This window comes from Vicia villosa, linkage group LG1, assembly GCF_029867415.1.
Source record: "Vicia villosa cultivar HV-30 ecotype Madison, WI linkage group LG1, Vvil1.0, whole genome shotgun sequence".
Taxonomy (NCBI): domain Eukaryota; kingdom Viridiplantae; phylum Streptophyta; class Magnoliopsida; order Fabales; family Fabaceae; genus Vicia; species Vicia villosa.
The window spans coordinates 130,164,752-130,187,435 of NC_081180.1; the positions used below are offsets into that span (position 1 = coordinate 130,164,752).

The 22,684-nt window shown below is 33.1% G+C and overlaps 4 protein-coding genes across 4 annotated transcripts; all 4 read left to right on the forward strand.

Annotated features, from left to right (window-relative positions):
- The first annotated feature begins 599 nt into the window (after nucleotides 1-599).
- Nucleotides 600-1,946, forward strand: LOC131653996 (uncharacterized). Its single transcript, XM_058924372.1, has 2 exons — nucleotides 600-814; nucleotides 878-1,946. The coding sequence occupies exons 1-2, from the start codon at nucleotides 600-602 to the stop codon at nucleotides 1,944-1,946; spliced, it is 1,284 nt and encodes a 427-aa protein (XP_058780355.1).
- Nucleotides 1,947-2,248: 302 nt separating this feature from the next.
- Nucleotides 2,249-4,095, forward strand: LOC131654005 (uncharacterized). The gene is made up of 2 exons (XM_058924384.1): nucleotides 2,249-2,634; nucleotides 3,228-4,095. The coding sequence occupies exons 1-2, from the start codon at nucleotides 2,249-2,251 to the stop codon at nucleotides 4,093-4,095; spliced, it is 1,254 nt and encodes a 417-aa protein (XP_058780367.1).
- A 1,467-nt stretch (nucleotides 4,096-5,562) lies between these two features.
- On the forward strand, nucleotides 5,563-6,189 carry LOC131654013 (putative F-box protein At1g67623). Its single transcript, XM_058924396.1, has one exon. The coding sequence runs from the start codon at nucleotides 5,563-5,565 to the stop codon at nucleotides 6,187-6,189; it is 627 nt and encodes a 208-aa protein (XP_058780379.1).
- A 5,356-nt stretch (nucleotides 6,190-11,545) lies between these two features.
- Nucleotides 11,546-13,909, forward strand: LOC131616785 (uncharacterized). Its single transcript, XM_058888233.1, has 5 exons — nucleotides 11,546-12,301; nucleotides 12,392-12,512; nucleotides 12,628-12,918; nucleotides 12,996-13,097; nucleotides 13,314-13,909. The coding sequence occupies exons 1-5, from the start codon at nucleotides 11,562-11,564 to the stop codon at nucleotides 13,824-13,826; spliced, it is 1,767 nt and encodes a 588-aa protein (XP_058744216.1). The 5' UTR covers nucleotides 11,546-11,561; the 3' UTR covers nucleotides 13,827-13,909.
- Nucleotides 13,910-22,684: the final 8,775 nt, after the last annotated feature.

A 22,684-nucleotide genomic window follows, 5' to 3' on the forward strand; every position in this document is an offset into this window, starting at 1 on the left:
TTTGTGGTATGGCTTATATCCTGACCTAACTTTACATCGATCATGAAAGAGTGGCGTGGTTAAGGGTTTATGGAATTCCTTGTCATGCCTAGAATTTCAGTTTCTTTGAGAAATTGGCTAATTTGGTAGGTTCTTATATCTGCTCGGATGAAAACACTTAGAAAGGGACGAACATGGACATTGCCAGATTCATGGTTAGAACAACATCTGCTATGGTTCTGAACGATGACGTTTCTACCAAATTAGCTTATCCATATCTCAACTCAGAAGAGGACGAGAGATTTTTCGTAGGTGAAATTTTATGCAGCGATTCGATTTCAGATTCATACGTGGTGCACTGCAACGCTAGATTTTTCAATAATATGGATTCTAATGTGGGGGACAAGGTTTGGAAGGCAATTATGAATCTGGGAATCAAGGCCACTGATTTAAGGAGGGATTATAAAAAAAAGATTGATGTAATGGGGAAGTTAGCTAGGGAGAAAAAACAAGGATTGAAGGAGTCATATAAAGGAGTCATATAAAGAAGTTAGCTAGGGAGAAAAAACATAAGAGGAGGAGGTAGTGTGGTTATAAGAAAAAGAATCAGTAAGATTATAATGGAAGGCAGAGCAGACATCTTCTTGATCCAAGAATCTAAGTTGGAGTTCGTCGATATGGCAACTGTTCGTAGCTTTTGGAACAATGAGAAAGTGGGATGGTATTTTTCGAAATCTATTGGCAGTTCAGGAGGCATAATATCATTATGGAAGGAGGATTCAGTTGATGTCATTCTTAGCTTTAAGGGTGAAGGATTCTTGGGGATTAAGGTTAAGTAGAAGGATGATTCTCTCTATATTGTCAATGTTTACCCACCTTGTTCTTTAACTCTGAATAGGAAACTGTGGAGTGATCTTTTGGAAGCTAAATCTAGATATACGGATAATGAATGGTTCGTGGCTGGAGATTTTAATTCTATATCGGATCGAAGCGAAAGGAAAGGATGTAGTCAGCAATTCAGGAACAGTGAGATATCTTATTTTGTAGGTTTCATAGAAGAGTCTAATTTGGTGGATGTGCCTACTAAAGGTAAAAGGTTTAGTTGGTTTGGTGGTGAGGGGAGAACCATGAGCAGATTGGATCGGTTTCTCGTGTCTGAAAATATGATTAAAAGCTTGGATATCGTGGGGCAGAAGATTGGCAACAGGGACATATCCGACCACTATCTAGTTTGGCTCATCGTAGATGGATTGAATTGGGGTCCTAAATCGAACCGTGTCAACAAGGAATGGTTTGGAAATAAGGGCTTTCTAGATTTTGTAGAGTCCGAATGGAAGGGCATTGATGTTACAGGGAGAGAAGATTACATCCTTAAAGAAAAATTAAGGATTCTGAATCTTAAACTCACTTCATGGAACAAACCGGTCTTTGGAGAACGAGACTTAGAGATTGAACAGAATGTTCAAATAATCAATGAGGCAAACAATCTTCTGGCTTCATGCAGGGAAGAAGATACTGAAGAAGTTATAGCAAAGCGTTGCAATGTAGTTAGACGGATGTCGCTCGATTTGAGGCTTAAAGAAAACATGATCCTTCAAAAATCAGGAGTGAAATGGGACAATGAAGGAGACTGTAACAACATATTTTTTCATAAAATTTTGAAGGAAAGAAGACGGAGGAATTTCATAGGAATGTTATCGTCTCCTATCGGCCTGCTAGAATCAGTAGAGGAAGTCAAGGAAGAGGTTAGGAGATTTTTTTCCGAATCGTTCGAAGAAGAAGACAATAGCCGCCCTCTGTTGGAAGACATCAGTTTCAAATCTCTATCTCAGGAGGAGTCCAATTCTCTAGAGCTCATTTTTCTGAATCTGAAATCAAAGAAGCAGTGTGGGGTTGCGATAGTTCCAAGAGTCCGGGGCCAGACGGTTATAATTTCTTCTTCATCAAAAAGTTTTGGGCCTTCATAAACATTGATTTTATCCGTTACGTCAATGATTTTCACGAATGTGTTGTTCTATCAAAAGCAATAAGTTCATCTTTCCTTACCTTGATTCCAAATAAGAACATACCACTTGGCCTATAATATTACCAAACCATCTGCTTAGTTGGATGTCTTTATAAAGTAATTTCTAAGCTTTTGTCTGCTAGAATAAAAAATGTTATTGGCAGGATCGTGTCTTGCAGCCAAACTGCTTTCGTTCCTGGTAGGTAACTAATAGATGGAGCAATCGTAGCCAACAAAGTGGTTGATTTCGCAATAAAGGAGAGGATGGAATGTATACTGTTTAAGGTCGATTTTGAGAAGGCTTACGACAAAGTAAGCTGGAATTTTCTTAGATTTATGATGAACAAGATGAGATTCGGAGCGAGATGGATGTGGTGGATGGAGGAAACTATATTCACAAGTCATATGTCTATTCTCGTGAACGGGAGCCCTTCAAAAGAATTTGCAGTTGAAATAGGTCTTCGCCAAGGAGATCCAATCTCTCCTTTTCTGTTTGTTATTGTTACCGAAGCTCTAGCAGTATTGGTTAGGAAAGTTTCCGAAATTGGCGATTTTTCTGTTTTTCAGGTTAAGGAAGCTTGCTCGGTTGACTTACTTCAGTTTGCCGACGATACCCTTTTAATAGGTAATGGAGGATGGCAACACGTTTGGTCTCTTAAGACGATCCACAGAGGATTCAAGTTGATATCGGGGCTTGGAGTTAATTTTTTTTCAAGAGTAAATTAATCGGCGTCAATATCAATCAACATTTTCTTCTAGCTGCAGCCAATTTTCTCTGCTGTAGAATAGAAGAGAAAGATTTCACTTTCCTCTAATTACCGATTGGATCGAATCCTAGAAGAATATCTTCTTGGCTTACTTTGGTGAACAAGATTAAAGATCGTCTTAGTTGTTGGAAAGGAAGAATGCTATCTCTAGGTAGAAGAATAACTTTGATAAAATCTGTTTTGAGTAGCCTGACCATATTTCATCTTTCTTTTTTCAAGGCCCCGGAGAAGGTTTGTCAGGAGATAAACTCGATTCAAAGTCATTTTTTATGGGGAGGAGCCGACGAAAAGAAGAAAATACATTGGATAGGATGGAATTCCCTGACCCTGTCGCTGAAACAAGGAGGAATACGGCTGAAAAATATTGAGGACTTCAATACGGCATTGATGTTAAAGTGGAAATGAGGATTCTTGATGGTGAAAGTTCGAAATGGTGGGAAGTATTGTCTGCTAGATACGTGAACATACAACTGCAGGTTCAAAACGGTATCGTTTCTAAATAACAATATTTCTAAATCTATTTGGTGGAAAGACCTTATTAATTTAGAGAAGAGGTATTTTGGCGAGGATTTTCTGAATAGGTGCAGTTTTGTAGTATGTAACGGCGCTAGCACATCTTTTTGGAACGCGGTGTGGATCAAATATAAGAATCTGAAATCAATGTTTCCCGCTCTTTATGCTTTGAGTAATTCAAAAGGTTGTAGCGTAGTAGAAGCTGGGAGTAGATACGACAACTGTTGGACTTGGGGGGAATTTGGAATTCCAATTTCACATGATCCCGGCGTCAACTCAGCTAAGGTAAACTTAAGGATGGTTCTGCTGGATACTGTATTGGAGTGTAATGTGCAAGATTATGTTATTTGGAACAACAACGAAATGGAGGTTTTTGCAGCTAACATCGGATATAAGTTGATCCATGTTCCGCCTGCGCAGAACAAAATGGTCTTAGAAGCGGTTCACAAACATCATTTTGAACATCTATGGAAGACGTCAATTCCGTTCAGAATCAAAGCTTTTGGCTGGAGGTATCTTTGGAACAGGTTACCGACAATAGATTCGCTTCTCGTCAGAGGTATCGTGTCTTTACCGTCGAAGATGTCTTGTTGCTTCTGTAATGTGATAGAAGAATCTTTAAACCATATTCTGATTCTTTGTTCAATTGCGAAACGTGTTTGGGAGGAAATTGAATTTTGGTTTGGCATTGAAGTTGAGCATGGGTTAACTTTAGGACATAACTTTGATTTTTGGATTGTTTACTTCAGAAATAAAAATGTTGAGCTGGTAAGGAAGTTTTTATCTGGCTGGTTGTTTGTTGGAGCATTTGGACTACTCAAAATGCGGTGATTTACAAGAACGAAGTTTGTAATTTGTCAGATTTGGTTTGGAAAATCAAGATTACGGCTTGGAAATGGTCTACGGTGGAGATATTACTCATACCAATATCAACTTTTATAATTTCTGCAAAGATCCTTTGCATTTTTTAGTCTAAGTTCTTATTGGTTTGTAATTTTCTTTTTGGCCGTTTCTTTCCCTCCTTTTGTACATGAGTTGGAGTACCCCTAGTACTCCTTTTAATATATCCTACCTTACCAAAATAAAACAATACAAAATATCTTCTTTCTAAATTCACCAAATACTAAAAATATTAGTATTATTATTTTCTTCCATATAGTATAAATAAAAACAATACAAAATATCTTCTTTTTAAATTCACCAAATACTAAAAATATTAGTATTATTATTTTCTTCCATATATTATATCTAATATAAGCAATCATATTAACACGCTATAGATACCTCTCCAAGTAATAAGATGTGTTTTACGGATCCATTTGTTTTAACATTAAAAAAAAATAGATTTTATTTTTATTTTTAAAAATGATTTTTATAAAAATATTTTTTAAAATATTAAAAAATTAATTTATTTCCTATAATTTAAAATATTAATTTATAACATAAATATACAATACTGAAGATTAATACATTGTCAAAATAAAATATTTTTTATGAAAAAATATTTTAGATGATTTCAAATTTAAGTGATATTTAAAAAATAATTAATATTCAAGAAATTTATAGTAAAATAATAAAATACCTAAAATAATTTTTTTGAAATTTATTTAAATCAATCTTTTTTTTGAATTTTTTTAGAAATTTGTAATTTCCTTTAAATAAAATGTATAATATTATAATAAAATTATTTAAAATTTTAAAAAAGAAGAAGAAGAAAGAATCGGAGACAAAATTGGGAGATTTTATTAGATTCAGCTTTAAATGTGCCTTATTGAAATATAGAATTTAAAATTACTAGAATAGATTAATTTTCTCCTTAAAATATGTGTAGTATAAAAAGTGTTTTAAATTGACGAATATATTACTTAAATCAATCATTAATTAAAAATTTTTCTATTTTAAAGTACATGTTAATGTCTTATTATTTAAAGATAATTTTGTTATTAAATAACTGGGTTTTTTTCTCTCAAATAAGTAATAATAACAAATTTTAGTAAAAAAAAAGTAATAATAACAAACATTAACATAGTACTATCTGTTATTGATAAAATCTATGAGTCAAACCAAATCAAATCAAATGAGATTTTATTTAAATTTGTTGAAATAGAATGTATCTAAGATTTGGTAAAAACAAAAAAGTTAGTTTAAATTTGTGTATAAAAAGTAGCCAGTAGATTATCTTTTGATCAGTATTTTAGAGAAAGAAAAAAAGCTTAAACAGATACTAGTAACTACCAAAAACAGATTAGAAATTTTCAAGTATTTGAGTCCAAGAATTCAATATTCTTGAAAACTCAAATGGCACAAACTATATCATTCAAGAAAAAAAGCAACAAAAAACAACATGCATTACCTTCTTCATCTTCCATACAATCACTTCCAAGAGATTTGTTACTTGACATGCTTATAAGTGTAACCTCTCAATCTTTTGTTGATCTTTATAGCATGAAATTGTGTTGTCGAGGTTTTCTTCAAGCCGAGGAAGAAAACTACGTGTTACAAAAAGTTTCGCTAAATCAATTTCCCTTGATTCAATGGTTTCCTAACAAGAAAGAATTATATTTTTTAGCGCGTTGCAAGGAAAGTGGAAATATAGAAAGCTTGTTTAGAGAAGGATTTCTCAAATATTTTAGTTATCCAAATGGAAATATCGGTGGCCTTGAGAGACTAAAAACAACGGCTCAAAAGGGTCATAAGGAAGCCATATACATCTATGGTATGATCCTGTTGTGTTCAAAAGATTACGAATCAAGAAAAGAAGGACTTAAGCATATGCGTTATTTGAGGATGTCGAAATGTATTATGATAACAAGAAAGAAGGTTCAATATTTAACAAGTTCTTTATGGAGAAATAATGGCTTATTGGCACGCAATCAAACTCCTCTATGCGATTCAAAGGATACTTGCAAGGGATGGAGAGTGTAGAAAGGTAAATGGTTGTTATTTGACGATGAAGATGATGACATTGAATCGTGTGAAGCTTGTAGATGGGATCACGAGTTAGAGTTTATTTATAAGTTATTTAATGTTTAGTAATTTATGTTTGATTTCAAAAATGGTTGATTGATTACAATCACTATGCTTAAGCCTGTTATTAAGAAATTTGCTTCTTAGTTTCATTCTGGTAAGCCTGTTATTAAGAAATTTGCTAAACATTTAAAGTGGTTGTATGCCTTTTTTTTTAGCTTATAATAATAGTTTTCTAAATTGCAAATGTGCATTATTCACAGTTTGTTTAAGATTTAAGTCTTTTACACTTTTTTCCATAAAAAATAAAACACTGTATTATTGATCTAAATTATGAACCCCGCCACAACAGCAGTAACATTTTGATTGCGATTGTGATAATAATGGTTGTGGTTGCAATCGCATTGGATTATGACTGCAGACACCAAATTGTGTAGTTTTGTTCAAATTGGAATTCTAAAACTAACTGGTTGGATAAAAGGATAACAAGTATATTGTTAATTAATATTAATTTTTGTTAAAAGAGTTTTGGTTATAACCAAGAGAACTGACAGTTATTAGTTGAACCAGTATGGAGAGGAACCTTAAAAATCTGTCAAGTATAAGTAATCAGTGAAAGAGTCTCGGCATATGTCAAGTGAAATATAATCTTTAAAATTGGAACAGTAAATTAATTTTGTCCGTGTAATATAAAAGGTTTTTAAATTGAAGAATTTATTATCAAATCAATATTAATTAAATTTTTTTCAATTTCAAAATACGTGTAGGTACCTTGATTTCCACAAAACTTCATGTTAATATCTTACAGTATAATTTAAAGATAATTGTCATTAAATAATAGATTTGTTTATCTCTCTTTAGTATTCTTTTTAAAGAGTACTAATTCCTAACAAGTAACAACACACATTTGTTACTAAAAAATTTAGATAGATATGATTTTACATACAATTAATTAAAGTTAATTAACTAAAAAATAAAAATCAAATATTTTTATCTTTCATTATCAAAGTCATTAGATATGTTTTTAAAATTTTGAATTAAATATGTTTTTAGTTCCTATAAATATTACAATTTTCAATTTTAGTCCTTACAAAAATTTTCTTTAAACAATGGTCCTCGAAATATTTTGCTTCTCTATTTCATATATCTCCCATTAGATTCTACTAACGGAGACTTACGTGGCATGCCGCGTGTCATGCCACGTCAATTAAAGTCAATCCTAAAGAAAAAAGACAGATTGCGGGGTTTTAAACCCCCTTTAAATAACTTTAAAAACAATAAATTTTCACAAACAATTAATCAAACTAAATGACTTGTAATTTGAGTACCCTTATTCTTCACGTCATTCATGAATGACATTTCCAACTCAATGGCTTATAATTTGACTACCAGTTATTACTACTATTTTGGATGTGATTACATTAGAGATAAAAATATCCCATTTCAAAACATTCATTTTGTGGTATGGCTTATATTCTGACCTAACTTTTCATGCTATCAAGACTTATCACAATCGATTAGCCAACTAATATGAAGTCATGCAGATATGTATGATTAAGCATATTCTCAAGCAAGCACTACAAAAAAACTCCTCCCCAGCGACATAGGTTGCGACGTGGACAACACGTGGCTAGAAAATTCTGGTTGCGACGTGATCTAAACATCGCCACCTATATTTTAATAATAAATAACTTTACAGCTTTAAAGTGACTAGAAGTCAGACATGGGGTAATGTGAAAAACAGTTGCGACGTGGGATACACGTCGCTACATTAATTACATAAATTAATTCACCACACCCCATAACGTTCAAATGGGGGGAATATTCAAATTTATGAAAAATTTGGTTGTGACGTTATTACCACGTCGCTACATTTAAAATTCAAATACAACGTTCCATTGATGTGACACAGTGGCAGCTCTGCAGGCGTGTATGTGACCGTTGCCATGTTGCGACGTGTATGTCACGTGGCAACTAGCGATGTGCTTTCCACGTCGCTACATTGTCTTTTAATCCAACCATTTCACTTCCCCCCACCACCATTCACGAACCCTTTCACACTCTTTCTCTGCAAACCCTTTCACACTCTTTCTCTGCAAACCCTTTCTCACTCTTTCTCTGCAAACTCAAAAACCATTTCTCTGCAAACCCAAACCCTTCTCCTAAAATTCAACCCTTCTCTCCCAAATCAGTTCAATCCCAATTCTTTTTTTGAATCAAAGGTAGTTAATGTTATTTTGATATTTTGTTTATTTTCTGATAATTTTATTATATATGTTGTTGTTAATTTTTGATTTTTTTTTGTATAGGTTAATTAGTAGATTGAAGAAGGTTGTAGATTGAAGAAGGAGGAGTAGATTGAAGAAGAGGTAAGTTATTTTTGTGTATTATAGTATATATTAAATAGATTTAATAGGTATATATGTTAATTTGTTTATAAAATTTGTTTAATAGGTATTGTATTTGTTGAAAATATATTGTGTTTGTTATAAAATTCTAGTATATATTGTGTTTGTATATATTGTGTTTGTTATATTGTGTTTGTATTTGTTGTAGTATATATATATATATATATATATATATATATATATATATATATATATATATATATATATATATATATATATATATATATATATATATATATATATATATATATATATATATATATAGGTATGTTTATTATATATGTTTATTTATTAGGTATATTATAAAGTTTTTATTTTTAATTTTTATTATATATATTAGTTATTATAATGAGTAATTATACTATATTTTAAAAAAACAGAATATATATTAGATATGTTTATTATACTATATTTATATATATTTGTTTATTAGATATGTTTATTATATATTTTTGTTTATTAGGTATATTATACTTTATTATAAAAAAATAGAATATTTATTAAAATATTTATATAAAATTTAATTTTTATTATAAATTTAATTTTTACATATATAGAAATTAACTTTTTATGTTTATAATAAAAGGATAATATTTTTATATTATGGATTATGAAAATAAAATATTAACAAGAAAATAACTTTATACATATAAGTTATGAATTTTTTATGTTTATATAAAATAAGTTATTTTTTTGAAGAATAGAAAGATAAACAAACTATAATTAAAAATACATCATTTTTATATATATTTGATAAAAATAGTTTTATTAAAAAAATTCTAATAGAATATGTTTTATATGTAATATATATTATTGTTTTTAAAAATAGAAATTATTATTAAAAATAATATACATATTAATCTTAATGAGTGTAAAAATAAAAAATAAAATATTATAATTTAAAATAAAATAATATTTTTAATAATAGTAAATATTTAAAATTAGTATTTTTATTAAAGAATATTTTTAATATGTGTAGCTTAAAATGTGTAGTTAATAAAATAGTAACTTTATGGTTAACATAGGTTCAATATAACATGTGTAGTTAAAAATATTAGTAGTATTGTTATTAAATAATATTTTTAAGAATAGTAAATATTAACTAGTATACGTCTAAGAATAGTATCAAGTTGATTAGTATTCTAACTCAAAATGACAATGATTGTATAAATGTGCAGTATGGAATATTATCGGTATTATCGTAGTTGGATGTACGATAGAACATTTCCAGGAAGAATGGGACTTAAACCCAATTTTATAGTAGGAGTTGAAGGGTTTATAAGTTGGGCGTTTGCTCAGGAATTATGTCGAAGCGAAGGAGGAGTTAGGTGTCCCTGTCTTAAATGTGAATGTAGACCAATAATTAGTGACCCACAGGAAATAACAGCTCATTTGCATAGAAGGGGTTTCATTGCAAATTATTGGGTTTGGACGTTTAACGGTGAAGAACTGCCTAGTAACGTACAAGAGACTAGCAACTCTCATGCTTCAAGTAGTCGGCCGCCTGTGGAATATGAGGAAAACTTTAATCTGATTGGTGACATGGTTGAGGATGCTTTTGGTGTGAACGTGACCTATGATGAGCCTGAAGATTTTGGTGGGGAAGAGTTGCCGAATGAGGAAGCGCAAAAATTTTATCAGTTGTTGAATGAGATGAATACGCCGTTGTTTGATGGATCGTCTGAGTCAAAGTTATCAATTTGTGTGAGATTGTTGGCCGCCAAGGCAAATTGGAATGTTCCTGATCAGTGTTTGGAATTCTTCGTAAAGATGATGTTGGACTCAACTGCAATGAAAGACAACTTGCCTACAACAATACCTTGAGTAAGTTTACCCAATAGTTTTTTTACCTTTGTTGACAATGTCTGTATACCAAACTTATTTAACTTATGGTGTATATTTTGTAGGGAATTTAACAATGCCTATTTTCATAGTACCGGTGTACAATCAACATCCGGCGTCATTCATGCTGAATTTCCCTTATGGTTCAAGCAAAGATTGTCTACCGTGTTTCCACCAACTCCAGAAATACTCCATTTGAGAAACTTGGCAGAAGGCCCTATCCAAAGCGCAAATGAATGGCACACATACTTCGTGAACGGATATAAGTTTCACACTGAGGCATGGACCGAAGGGAAAAAAAACCATAAACAGTGGTGTATTTGTAAAAGGAGTTACAGATGGTGGTGAAGATGACTTTTATGGAGTTATTAAACATATCTACGAGTTGGTATACCATTACATGGATTCAGAAAATAAAGTTGTCTTGTTTTATTGTGAATGGTATGATCCAAGTAGAGGCACAAAAATAGACAGGTCATACGGTACTGTTGAGATTCAAATGAACCGGAAATACAAAGAGTATGATCCTTTCATAATGTCAAATATTGTTAGGCAAGTTTATTATGTACCTTATCCTTCATTTGTGACACGTAAAAGAGGATGGTGTGTTGCAATAAAAACAAAACCGCAAGGTCATATTGAAAATGGCGATCAAGTAGAAGATGTTGCCTATCAAGTTGATGATGTTGATCAAATTAATGAAGTGGTTGCAGCTGAAGACATTACAAGTTTGTCTGATACAATTGTTGAGGGACATCAAGTTGATGCATCTATATTGTTGGTTGAAAATAATGTGGATGAAGAGAATGATGAAGAGTTTGAATCCGATGACAACAATGAAGAGAATGACGAAGAGAACGACGAAGAGAACGACGAAGATAATGATGAAGAGAATGATGAAGAGAATGATGTGGATAGCGAAGATGAAGAATAACTAAACATTGAATGTATATTTATATGTTAATGAATATTTATTTATGTGTTAATGAATATTTATTTATGTGTTAATGAATATCTATTTATGTGTTAGTGGATATCTATTAAATATCTATTTATGTGTTAATGAATATTTATGTGTTAATGAATATTTATGTGTTGATGAATATTTATGTGTTGATGAATAATAAAATAGGTAAAATGCCACCTAAGAGTAAAGATAGTGGTAAGAAGTCCCAACGTCCGAGGATAGTAGTATGTGAGGCGCCTCCCATGGCCGTGTCTTCCCGCCCTCAGAGTGTTGATCATATGTCTTTAGCCAGTACTCAGGCTTTTACCCCATTACTCTCCTCCCACACATTCCCGTCTGGGGTACCGCCATCCTTCCAGTACTCAGCGGTACCGCCATCCTTCCAGCATCCTGGTGTGCCCCCGTCCTTCCAGCAGGCGGCAGGACCTAGCTTTCCATTCACACATACTGGTGTGCCCCCGCCCAGCTTTCCATTCGCCCATACTGGCATGCCTTCATCCTTCCAGCATACTGGAGGATCTGGTTTCTCATATCCCATGCAGATGACTTCCTCCTTTCAGCATACGGGAGGATCCAGTAGTACACCTCCGACACAGGCTGGACGATCTCCTAGTCCACGCCCCACACAGGCTGGACGATCTCCCCGTCCACGTCCGACACAGGCTGGACGATCTCCTAGTCCACGCCCCACACAGGTTGGAGGCTCACGCACCCCACATCCCACACATGTACCAGCACGTGAGGTTGATGAGGCAGTTGATGAGATAGATGGAGCTGATCTTCGTGGGAGGGATGATCCTGATGAGATTCATGTGATTGACGGCAGATTTTGGATTCAGCCCGAAGGAAGCAAGTAAGTTTCCTATTTAAAAACTTTTATAGTATGTATACTTTTTCATTTTTTTTATAAATTTATATCTAACATTTTCATTTTTTGTTTCAGTTTTACGCCGAGTCGGACAGCTGCTAGGGTTGTTAGCTATATAATTCAGCAGATGTATAAATCAGCTTTTAAGAGCTATGGGGACGTCAAAAATAAAGATGAATGGTTTAGAATGTTTAAGGTATTGTTATTTATATATGTTATGCATTTAATTTATTGTTTTAGTTATAGTTATTTAAATAAAATTCTCATTATAATTACTTAACATTTTATTTTAATGTCATACATTATTGCAGGAGAAATGTGTGTGGGATCCTTTGAGTGAAAAAAGTGTTCAGAAAGTTTTCAACACCAGATGCTCTAAAAGAATGTCTGATATGCTGCGGAGAGTAAGGGAGAATCATGAGCTTCATGGCATCCGTCCTAACTGGATAGGCGAGGAGGTTTTTCATGATCTTGTTACATATTGGAGGAGTCCAGAATTCCGGGCTAAATCAGAAACTTTTAAGAAGATGAGGGCATCTGAAAAGGGCGGTTGTGTCAACACAGTTGGAAGTATTAGCACCGCCGAGCATGCCCGACGATTGGTAAAAATTTTAAATTTTTTAAGTTACATCTTTATTCATAATATATTTTACTAATTATTTTTAATTATATTATTTAGGCTAAGGAGTTGGGGAGAAAACCATTGATGCCTGAGCTGATTTCGAGGACCCGGACAAGGAGATCGGGAGGTTTTGTCGACGAGCGCACGAAGTTGTATCTTGTAAGTGAAATTTACGTTGTTTATTTTTTTTAAATTAATACAAAATTTGTGACGTGAATTTCATGTGGCAATTGATAAATTGCCACATTAAAATCATGTGGCAAATCATAAGTTGTGGCGTGAAAATCACGTGGCAACTTTTTAATATATTTTAATTGACTAATTAAATATGCATTTAAATATTTAACTTACATTTTTTATTGAATATCTGTGCAGGAAGATTATGATAGGCGACTTGCCATTTTTCTGGAAAATAATCCTCAATTCATGCCAGCAGAGGGGGAGCCGCTAAATGCGGATGTTGATCACTATATCTGGTGTGAGGTTATTAAAGAAAAAGGACCTAATGGTTGCTTTTTTGGTGCTGGAAATTTGGCGGCCAGCTATAGACGTGGTGACCGCAATCTGTTTCAAAGACTTCAGGATGGAGAGGGTGGATCGCGTCAACCAAATCTGACACAGGAACAAACTGAATTAGTAAGGCAATTGGCGAGACGCGAAAGTGAGGCCCAGATCGAGATGATGCGGAAGAAGCAGGCTGATATGGAGGAGCAGCATGCGCGACAGATGGAGGGCATTATGAAGAAGCAAGCTGAGATGGAGGAGCAGATGAGACGGTTTATGCAAGGAGGTGGAAATTACAGTAATGCTCCTCCTCAAGAGCCGGAGGATGACGGGGTGGCTGATGATTTTAATCCGGATAATTATTTTCCGGATGATGCGTCTTGAAAACATTTTGTATTTTATTTATTTTTAATTTATTTTTATGTAAAATATTCTACATTTTAATTCATTACAGTATTAGTTTTAAATTTTTAGTTTTAATTAATTGAATTTATTATATAATGTTTATTATATGAATTTATTTTATACAAATTTATTATATAAATTAGTTTTTATAGATTTTAATATATAAATTTTATTTTATAGGTTTTATTATATAAATTTTATTTTATAAATTTTATTATATAAATTTTATTATATAAATTTTATTATATATATTTTATTATATATATTTTATTATATATATTTTATTATATATTAATTAATTATAAAAAATATATAAAACAAAACAAATCTAGCGTGAATAAATTTAAAAAAAAAAAAGCATTTAATGTAGCGATGTGGTAATCACGTCGCTACATTGGTCAGCAAACACACTGCCCCACACCTGCCACGCCTGCTGTGTGTGCAGATGGATGTTCCCCATGTTTCCTTGTTGCGACGTGGGAGTCACGTCGCTACTTTCTGACGTGGTCTCCACGTCGCTACAAGTTGCCACTTTGTCTCCTGCGACGTGGTGGCTCACGTCGCTACTTTTTTGTTGCCACGTGATATTTCATGTTGCGACGTGTTTCCCACGTCGCTGCAGAGCATATTTTTTGTAGTGAAGTTAACAAAAGGTGGTGTGTTAACTGATTTTCTTTTTAAAGGAATCATCAAAGATACAAGTCAGACAAAAAAAAACTACATTTGTATATATCATGTTGATTTGTTATAATCAAGCTTGATAGCATCAAACAAATGAATTTGACCTAAAGTTTCAAAACACTAGCACTGACAGTTTTCACATTTGACAAATAAACTAACAAGTAGTGGGAAATAAAAAGAAAAGTTATGAACTCCATTTTTTCTTAACAGTTATTTAAACAATTCAATACAGGAATCAAGGGATCACCTCTTAATTTTTCCCTGAACCTTTGATAAGTTATGAACTTTTGGAATAGGGGTAACCCCATGGGAGTGCTGGGAGTTGCAGACGCGTTTTATTAGAAATGTGCAATAATTTTATGGCTTTTTTAGTTGGAATATAGTTTTTCATTTTACTTTTTTTTTCTTCAGCTTTCTGTTTTGATTATTCATAGGTGATAAGTTTTTTCTAGTGAATGGGATAAGAAAAGCATGTGTGTTAATTGAAGTAATGAGACCATATCTATATGTTTAACCTGTGTATTAATTGTCCTGTAGAGGACATGAACACTCTCTTTAACAAAAAATTGTAACTTTTGTTCATGAATCAAACAACCAATGTGTGTGGTATGTTGTAGTTTAACTCATTTAATGAGTTTAGTTTTCAATTCAAATTTGATTGATTGTTTGTGAAGAAATATTGTTTTTAGAGTTATTTAAAGGGGGTTTAAAACCCCTGCAATCTATCTCTAGTATTGACTTTAATTGACGTGGCGTGCCACGTAAGCCTCTGTTAGTGGAATCTAACGGGAGGGACCAAAAATAGGGACGGAAAATATTGCGAGGACCATTGTTTGAAGAAATTTTTTGTAGGGACTAAAATTGAAGATTACCATATTTATAGGGTTCTCAGACATATTTAACCCTAAAAATTTTTAAATAAATTTAATATTTCCTCTCTTCTTATTGTTTATTTCTAAAAATAGGGATTTAGTTTTGTTTTTGTTCTGGACTAGCCCAATTGTAAGAATTGCCCCAATCCACTCATAAGTGGAAAATGGCCCAATAAGTGTTGGTGCATACACTTGGGCAAGCTAGGGCTGCACTTCCCCCTTTGCCCACCTACAGAGCACGTGCGAACGATAGCTCCCTCGTAATAAAGGACTAGTCGAGCATGTTGATATTCCCGTCCTCGCCAACGGCTAGTTCGATTTGCCCGAATGAACGAGGACTAATCTAACCATCACCTGCATTTTGGGCCCTTGAATCACGCCCAACCCAGAATATTAGGCCCAATAGCCATACACTAAGGAGAGCATTATAAATAGCCCTCTCCTCCTTGAGGGAAAGGTATTGAATTCTCTTAAAACTATACTTTATGTTGTACATTTGCTCTCTTTCTTACTTTGACATCGGAGTGCCTTGCAGGTACAACCCTCTTTTTTTCTCAACCATCACTGAAGATCACGTCGTCGCTGCTGACCTACTCGTTCTGACTTTTCAAGATCAGTTTTTATACAAATTTTTTCTTTGTTAACAAAGTACTATCTGTTATTGATTAAAATCTATACAGGTCAAACCAAATCAAATTAAATCATGTAAATCTCATTTAGATTTGTTGGAATTTAAATAAATTTTACTTACCAGTAAAAAAAGGTATATCTAAGATTTGGTAAAAACAAAATGTTAGTATAAATTTGTGTATAAAAAGCACCTGTTTAAATCTCTTTTGATCAATATTTTAGAGGAAAAAAACTCAAATTGATACTACTAAATAAGAAAACACATTAGTAATTTTTAAATATTTGAGTCCAAGAATTCAATATTCTTGAAAACCCAAATGGCACCAAAGATATTATTCAAGAAAAAAAACAACAAAAAACAACATGCATGACCTTTTTCATCTTCCATACAATCACTTTCAAGAGATTGTAAGTGTAACCTCCCAATTTTTTGTTGATCTTTACATCATGAAATTATATTGTTGAGATTTTCTTGAAGTCGCAAAATAAAACTACGGGTTACAAAAAGTTTTGCTAAATCAATTTCCATTGATCCAATGGTTTCACTTTCCTAACAAGAAAGAATTATCTTTTTTAAGGTGTTGCATGGAAAGTGAAAATATTGAAAGCTTGTTCGGAGAAGGATTTCTCAAATATTTAGTTATTCGAATGGAAATATCGTGGTCTTGAGAGACTAAAAATAACGACTCAAAAGGGTCATAAGGAAGCCATATACATCTACGCTATGATCATGTTGTGTTTTGAAGATTACGAATCAAGAAAAGAAGGACTTAAGCATACACGTTCTTTGAGGATGTCAAAATGTATTATGATTACAAGAAAGAATGTTCAACATTTAACAAGTTCTTTATGGAAAAATAACGGCGTATTGGCACACAATTAAACTCCTCTATGCGACTCAAAGGACACTTACAAGGGATAGAGAGTGAAGAAAGCTAGATGATTATTATTGGTCGATGAAGAATATGACATTGAATCTGGTGAAGCTTGTAGATGGGATCACGAGTTAGAGTTCTTTTATAAGTTATTTAATGTTTAGCAGTTTATGTTTGATTTTAAAGGTTGTTGATTGATTACAATTAGTGTGCTTAAGCTTAGAACAGATTTAGAAATTTGGGCAAATATCTAAATACTGTCACAGTTTGTTTAAGATTTATTATATCTCTGTTACACTTTTTGTATAAAAAAACATTGTATTATTGTTCTAAATTGAGAACCGCGCCATAAAAATTGTAAAATTTTGATTGCGATTGTGATAATAACGATTGCGGTTGCAATCACATTGGATTGTGACTTTAGACACCAAACATAATAAAATTATATCTGCATCACAACCACAATGCAGCAACCACATTCAAATGTCAAAATATATGTTGTTCAATGACTTTTACAGATGGTTCTAAAGAAATCAATAATTGGAAGGAAAAGGCAATCAGAAATTGAATCGTCGCAAGTATCGTATGATCGTAACCAGTTCAAGATCCCTAATCATGAAGAGGTTTATAACAAATTTAGCACCATACGATTAGTTGTTAAAACAAAGGCACAATTGGAAGACTCTTGAAACTTTTCAAGTTTTTTGAAAGAACTAGAAAACTGAGGGTGAAATGTATTGGCAGGCCCACCTGAAGAAATTAATCTTCATATCATCAAATAATTTTACGCTAATGCTAAACCTTCAGATGATGATACTATGATATAAAGAGTATATTGGGTCAGGGGGTGATGAGTGCCTTATGATAGGGATATCATTTGTGAGTATTTAGAAGATAATTTTGTGGATATCCCGGACGAGGTAGATCCTTTCTCAATGGAAGCTGCAAGAAATAAATGGGATTTTGATAGAATCGTTGATGATATATGTATTGGATTTGAAACTTATGATATAGGAATATCCGACCGACCTATACAATTTAAAAAGACCAGCCTTACCACATAAGCACAAATGTGGTTAACCTTCATGTCCAACACCATCCCTAAAATAAACACCCCTATCAATCCTTAAGTCTGTCTAACTTATCGGGTTCATTCTGACCAAGAAAGAGATAGATATATCCAAATTCATATCAAATAGAATTTAGGAAATTGTATACAAAATTTCCAAACCTTCTCTGGCCTTCTTGGATTGATTATTGCATTCTGTGGAATGTTTGAAGTACACATACCTGACTACTATACCATCACTGCATGGATACAAAAATAGATGAAGACTTTGTTTAACAGTATTGATTGGAAAGAAACATAAGAAGACAAAGTCACTGAGCTGTTTCAACCCCAAAACCAAAAAACCAACAAAAGCTTTTAAGTTTGGATGATGTAAATTGTAACACCCAAATATTTAATTAAATATTTTTGAAGTATTATTGAATTTAATTATTAGATTTGTCGAAATTGGGAATTATCAGTATTAATATTAAGAAGCATTATTGGATTTAAAAGGTGATTTAATAGAGAATTATAGTACTATTATTTGTGATGAATTCTATTGGTTGGTGTTAATAATTTGGGGGTGTGCTAAGAGTAAGCCCAATAAGAATAATAGAGTTATAATAAAAGAATGAAAAAGAAAAGTATCAGGGGGGGCTTTTGAGAAAGTACTACTAGAAAAGAGGAAATAAGTGAGAATCATATAGGCACAAGGATTTTGGTGGTGGTACGAGAATGGTCGTGAAGAGGGAAATTGCAGATGAGGCAAAATTGAGAAAAAGGCACATGGTTGGAATCTACGGAGGAGCTCGGATTCGATCGAAAGATTTTAGAGCGGTCTCCAATCCAAGGTAAGGGTGAGGTTCTTGCTCTATAAATAGGGATATGATGAACCGTATGTGGGGTTTTGGGGTTATAATTTTTATCTCTGCGTTTGTGTAATTGTGTGTTTGCTGCTATTTAATTTTCTGGAAAAATTGGAATATAAGTTAATGCTTCTATGATGAATATATTGATTAATTGTGTTGTTTGTGACTTTGGTAAATTGGAATTATTCCTAATAAACTTGAATCGATGAATTTTTGTGATGTTGTGTCGTTGAATCTCTGTGATGCTATGTTGGTAATTTTATGGAAAAATTGAACGGGTAATTAAGTATAAGAGAAGGGAAAAATTTTGGTGGCGGGGGCCACACATGAAGGGGTGGGTGCCCCATTTGGTATGAGTGGGACGAGGGTCCCACAAAGGTGTGGACGGGCAGCACAAGGAGGTAGGGGCATGCTCCCTACAACCCTGGGATGGGCGCCCCTTAAATGCACAAGAGTGGGGGACGGGCACCTTGCCTATGCGACGGGGGCCACACTGCATTTCTCTGAGTAATTATGCCATTTAGTGACCTTGCAACTATAAACTATAAATGAATATAACTCCAAACTTTTCCTTCATCCTAATTAACTTAATAATCACAATACATATGTATATGTAGCAGAGTAAATGATAGAGGTTATGGGACGGGGGCCTTTGATTAATAATGTATTTCTTTTATTACTTCCGTCAGTGATAATTTGACTTATCCTCAACATGATTTCCCCTATATTAGTATCAGTATCACAACCAGCTAATTAGTAGCATGTCACATGAAATTGTCTCTGTACCAGAAGCTTGATTTAACATAGTAGTAATAAATAACAGGTGGTATAGCAGTAGCAGAAAAATAGATTGGTGTAGTAGCACACTAGGATTATTTTGTGATAGGAGAATAGTGGTAGTGAGTGACTGGAATTATAGCATAAACCATTGTGATAACAGAGAGAGTTGGTAGTGATAATAAGAGTGTATGAAAACAGTGTCGAATAAGAGTTTTAACCGATAAATTAATTAACCGGTTTAGAATGGGAATTTTCTGAATAATTGCATAGTGCATGTCGATTGTTTTGGTTGAATTGTTGTATGACAGAAAAGAACAATATCAGTTGATAGATATTTTAGGAGGGACCATTTTAGGGAATACTCCGTTGGCCGCTATTTTCCCTTGTGACGTATTGCGATGTTTGTGTGGATTAACTGTGTTGATTTATTGTTGTGATGTGTTGTTACTAAGTTCTAGGCCTAAGGCCAGTGATTTTATGTTGCTATTATTTTGTTAGTATTGCAAAGTGCAGGGATGATTGTGACGATGAATTACCTCTATTTATTGGTAATATTTGTGATATAGGCGTATGCCTCGTGACGATTTTGTAGTGAATATATTTGTGATGTTGCATTCATCGAGTCGCATATGATTTCATTTTTGTGACGGTCTGGATTGGCAAACAGTGACGAAGGCTTATGCCTATTTTGATGCTTCTATTAACTGACAATTGGTGATGGCGGCTGAAGCCCTGGGTACCACGCGCATGTGCATTATAAGTGTCGCATTCTACATTGCATAAGTGTGATTTATTTGTGATGTACCGTGACTCGATGCATGACTTGAATTTTGATTATGAAATCGTGTGACTTTGAATGTGAATTAAACCATTTTGGTTGAAATAACGAGGTGAATAGTGATGATTTTTATGACTCTTGACTCTAATATATTATTTATCATAAGTTTATTTGTATGGTTTGACATCTCACCCTTTATTTGTTTGACTGTTGCCTTTATACTGGTAACGTGCAGGTGATTGCAGTAATGAAGATTTAGTTGTCGTGAGTTTGAGTCGGTGTTGTCGCTCTGATACGTAGCACTCGGGGGTGAACGATAAATGTTTAGATGTTGTCTTTGTTTTACAATGCTGAATTTTGAGTTGAATTTTAAGAAGTACCATGATGTTTTCGAGTTGTTTTAATTTAACAAGATGATATGTGAATTAAAATTGAAAATTGTGATTTCCGCTGCATAATTAATATAAAGTTGTTTCGTTTCAAAGACTAATGAATGACGTTATTGGTTCATCCGAATTTGAAGTATTATGTATCGATTGATACAAAATGAGCAGGTTGTTTTATGATGTATAATTTAATGTGAAGTGTGACATCCCGTTTGTTTGTTAAAAAATTTATAACTCTGATTTTCGTCATAAATCATAACTTTCAAACATATTTTACTCACGAGCGGGATATTAGTGATGCATAACAAAGAGGTCTGCTCTATTTCAAGAATCCATTAGTAGAATAGAACCAATAAACCAAAACCCAAACTCTCCATTTAGTATGCCCGCCCATGATGAATTTTCCTGTGAACTTCAATGGCCTGAAAATAAGTCCTTTTATTTTGAAGAAATGGAGCTAGGGCATATGCATGATGGTGTACCTGATAGTGGTATAAACAATAAGGATGAAGAAGACGATAAAGAGGAAGAATAAGAAGAAAAGAATCCCAAGGAGTACGAATCTAACGATTTTAATTATGTGTTGAACTTTTTTTTGTTTGTTGGTTTGTTTTTACGTATTATGTTACTAATAATGTCCACGCACAATGGACTTGGGTGTGTTGGTCATTTTGTATGAAGTGCATGAGCATGTCCAACTTTCTAATATATTTTGAATACTTTGATGATGAATGCCTTTCTTCCTTGAATTTTGATGTGTTCGTGATGAGAAAATTTAACAAGAAAAAATAGGTACACATGTTATAGCAGAAGGCTCGTTGGGGGAGCCATAGAGTGAGCCTAGTGAATTTTGTTGCAAATTGGGGATAAGCGTTAAATCTGTTGAAATTTTGGGCTAAGCAAGAAACCTCTTTGTGACCACTCCTTGTTTGTTTCCTAAGGATAGTCAAATCTTTTCTTCAGGGGGTGGAATGCAAGGGAGGATCTAAAGCTTATACTTGTGATATTCAAATGATTTTATGATTTATACTTGTTGAATTTTTGAAATTTTTTGAAAAAAAAACTTGCTTTTAAGGGTTTGTCAGCTGATGGTTCAGATAATGATCTGAACAAACAAAATGCATGGAAATCAGAAAATTTAGGTTAATGACAAAGGTCAAGAACAAATGACATGAAAATGGTTTTGACTCTTTTAAATGCTTCATTCATGACCAATGTTTAACTATCTATGAATTATAACATGATTATGAACTAGTTACTTACAACACGTTTGATTTTACTACTGTCTAGTGAAAACATGTCAATGCAGCTCAAGAATATTAAGCCTACCAAAGTGAGATGTGTACAACCTCATGAGTTTACATAAATAATGATACTGGACATACATGTTAATTATGTGCATTTTTCATCAGTCTTGCTATTGCCTGATAGGTTTGAAGTCATGAATATGATCAAGGCATTGTTTGATTTTGAGTGAAGACTATTTAACCAAAAAGTATTTCTAAGGAGATTGTATGCCTAGCCATGTTACAACCAAAATAAATTATAGTGATCCATGATTGATAATGTATCTTGTGATATTGCTTTGATGAAATGCAAAATATTTCTAAGTTTGTGCATAATCCAGATTATTTCTAAGCAAGTAGTTTATCTTGATGTTATGGTCTATGGATATTTATGATGTTGATCATGAACTTGCATTTTAAAGAGTTTTATCTCATTTAAATGCTTTTAAAAAATATTTGACCTACTCATTTAACCTTCTCATGAAACATGAATTTCAAAAATTCTTAACCATCTAAATGACTTTTTTTAGGACAAAAAACATATAAGTTGGGGAGAGCTGAGATGTGCCAAAATTAAGCAAAACACGTAGACACTTACTAACTTATTTTATAAGCAATCAATACTAGAC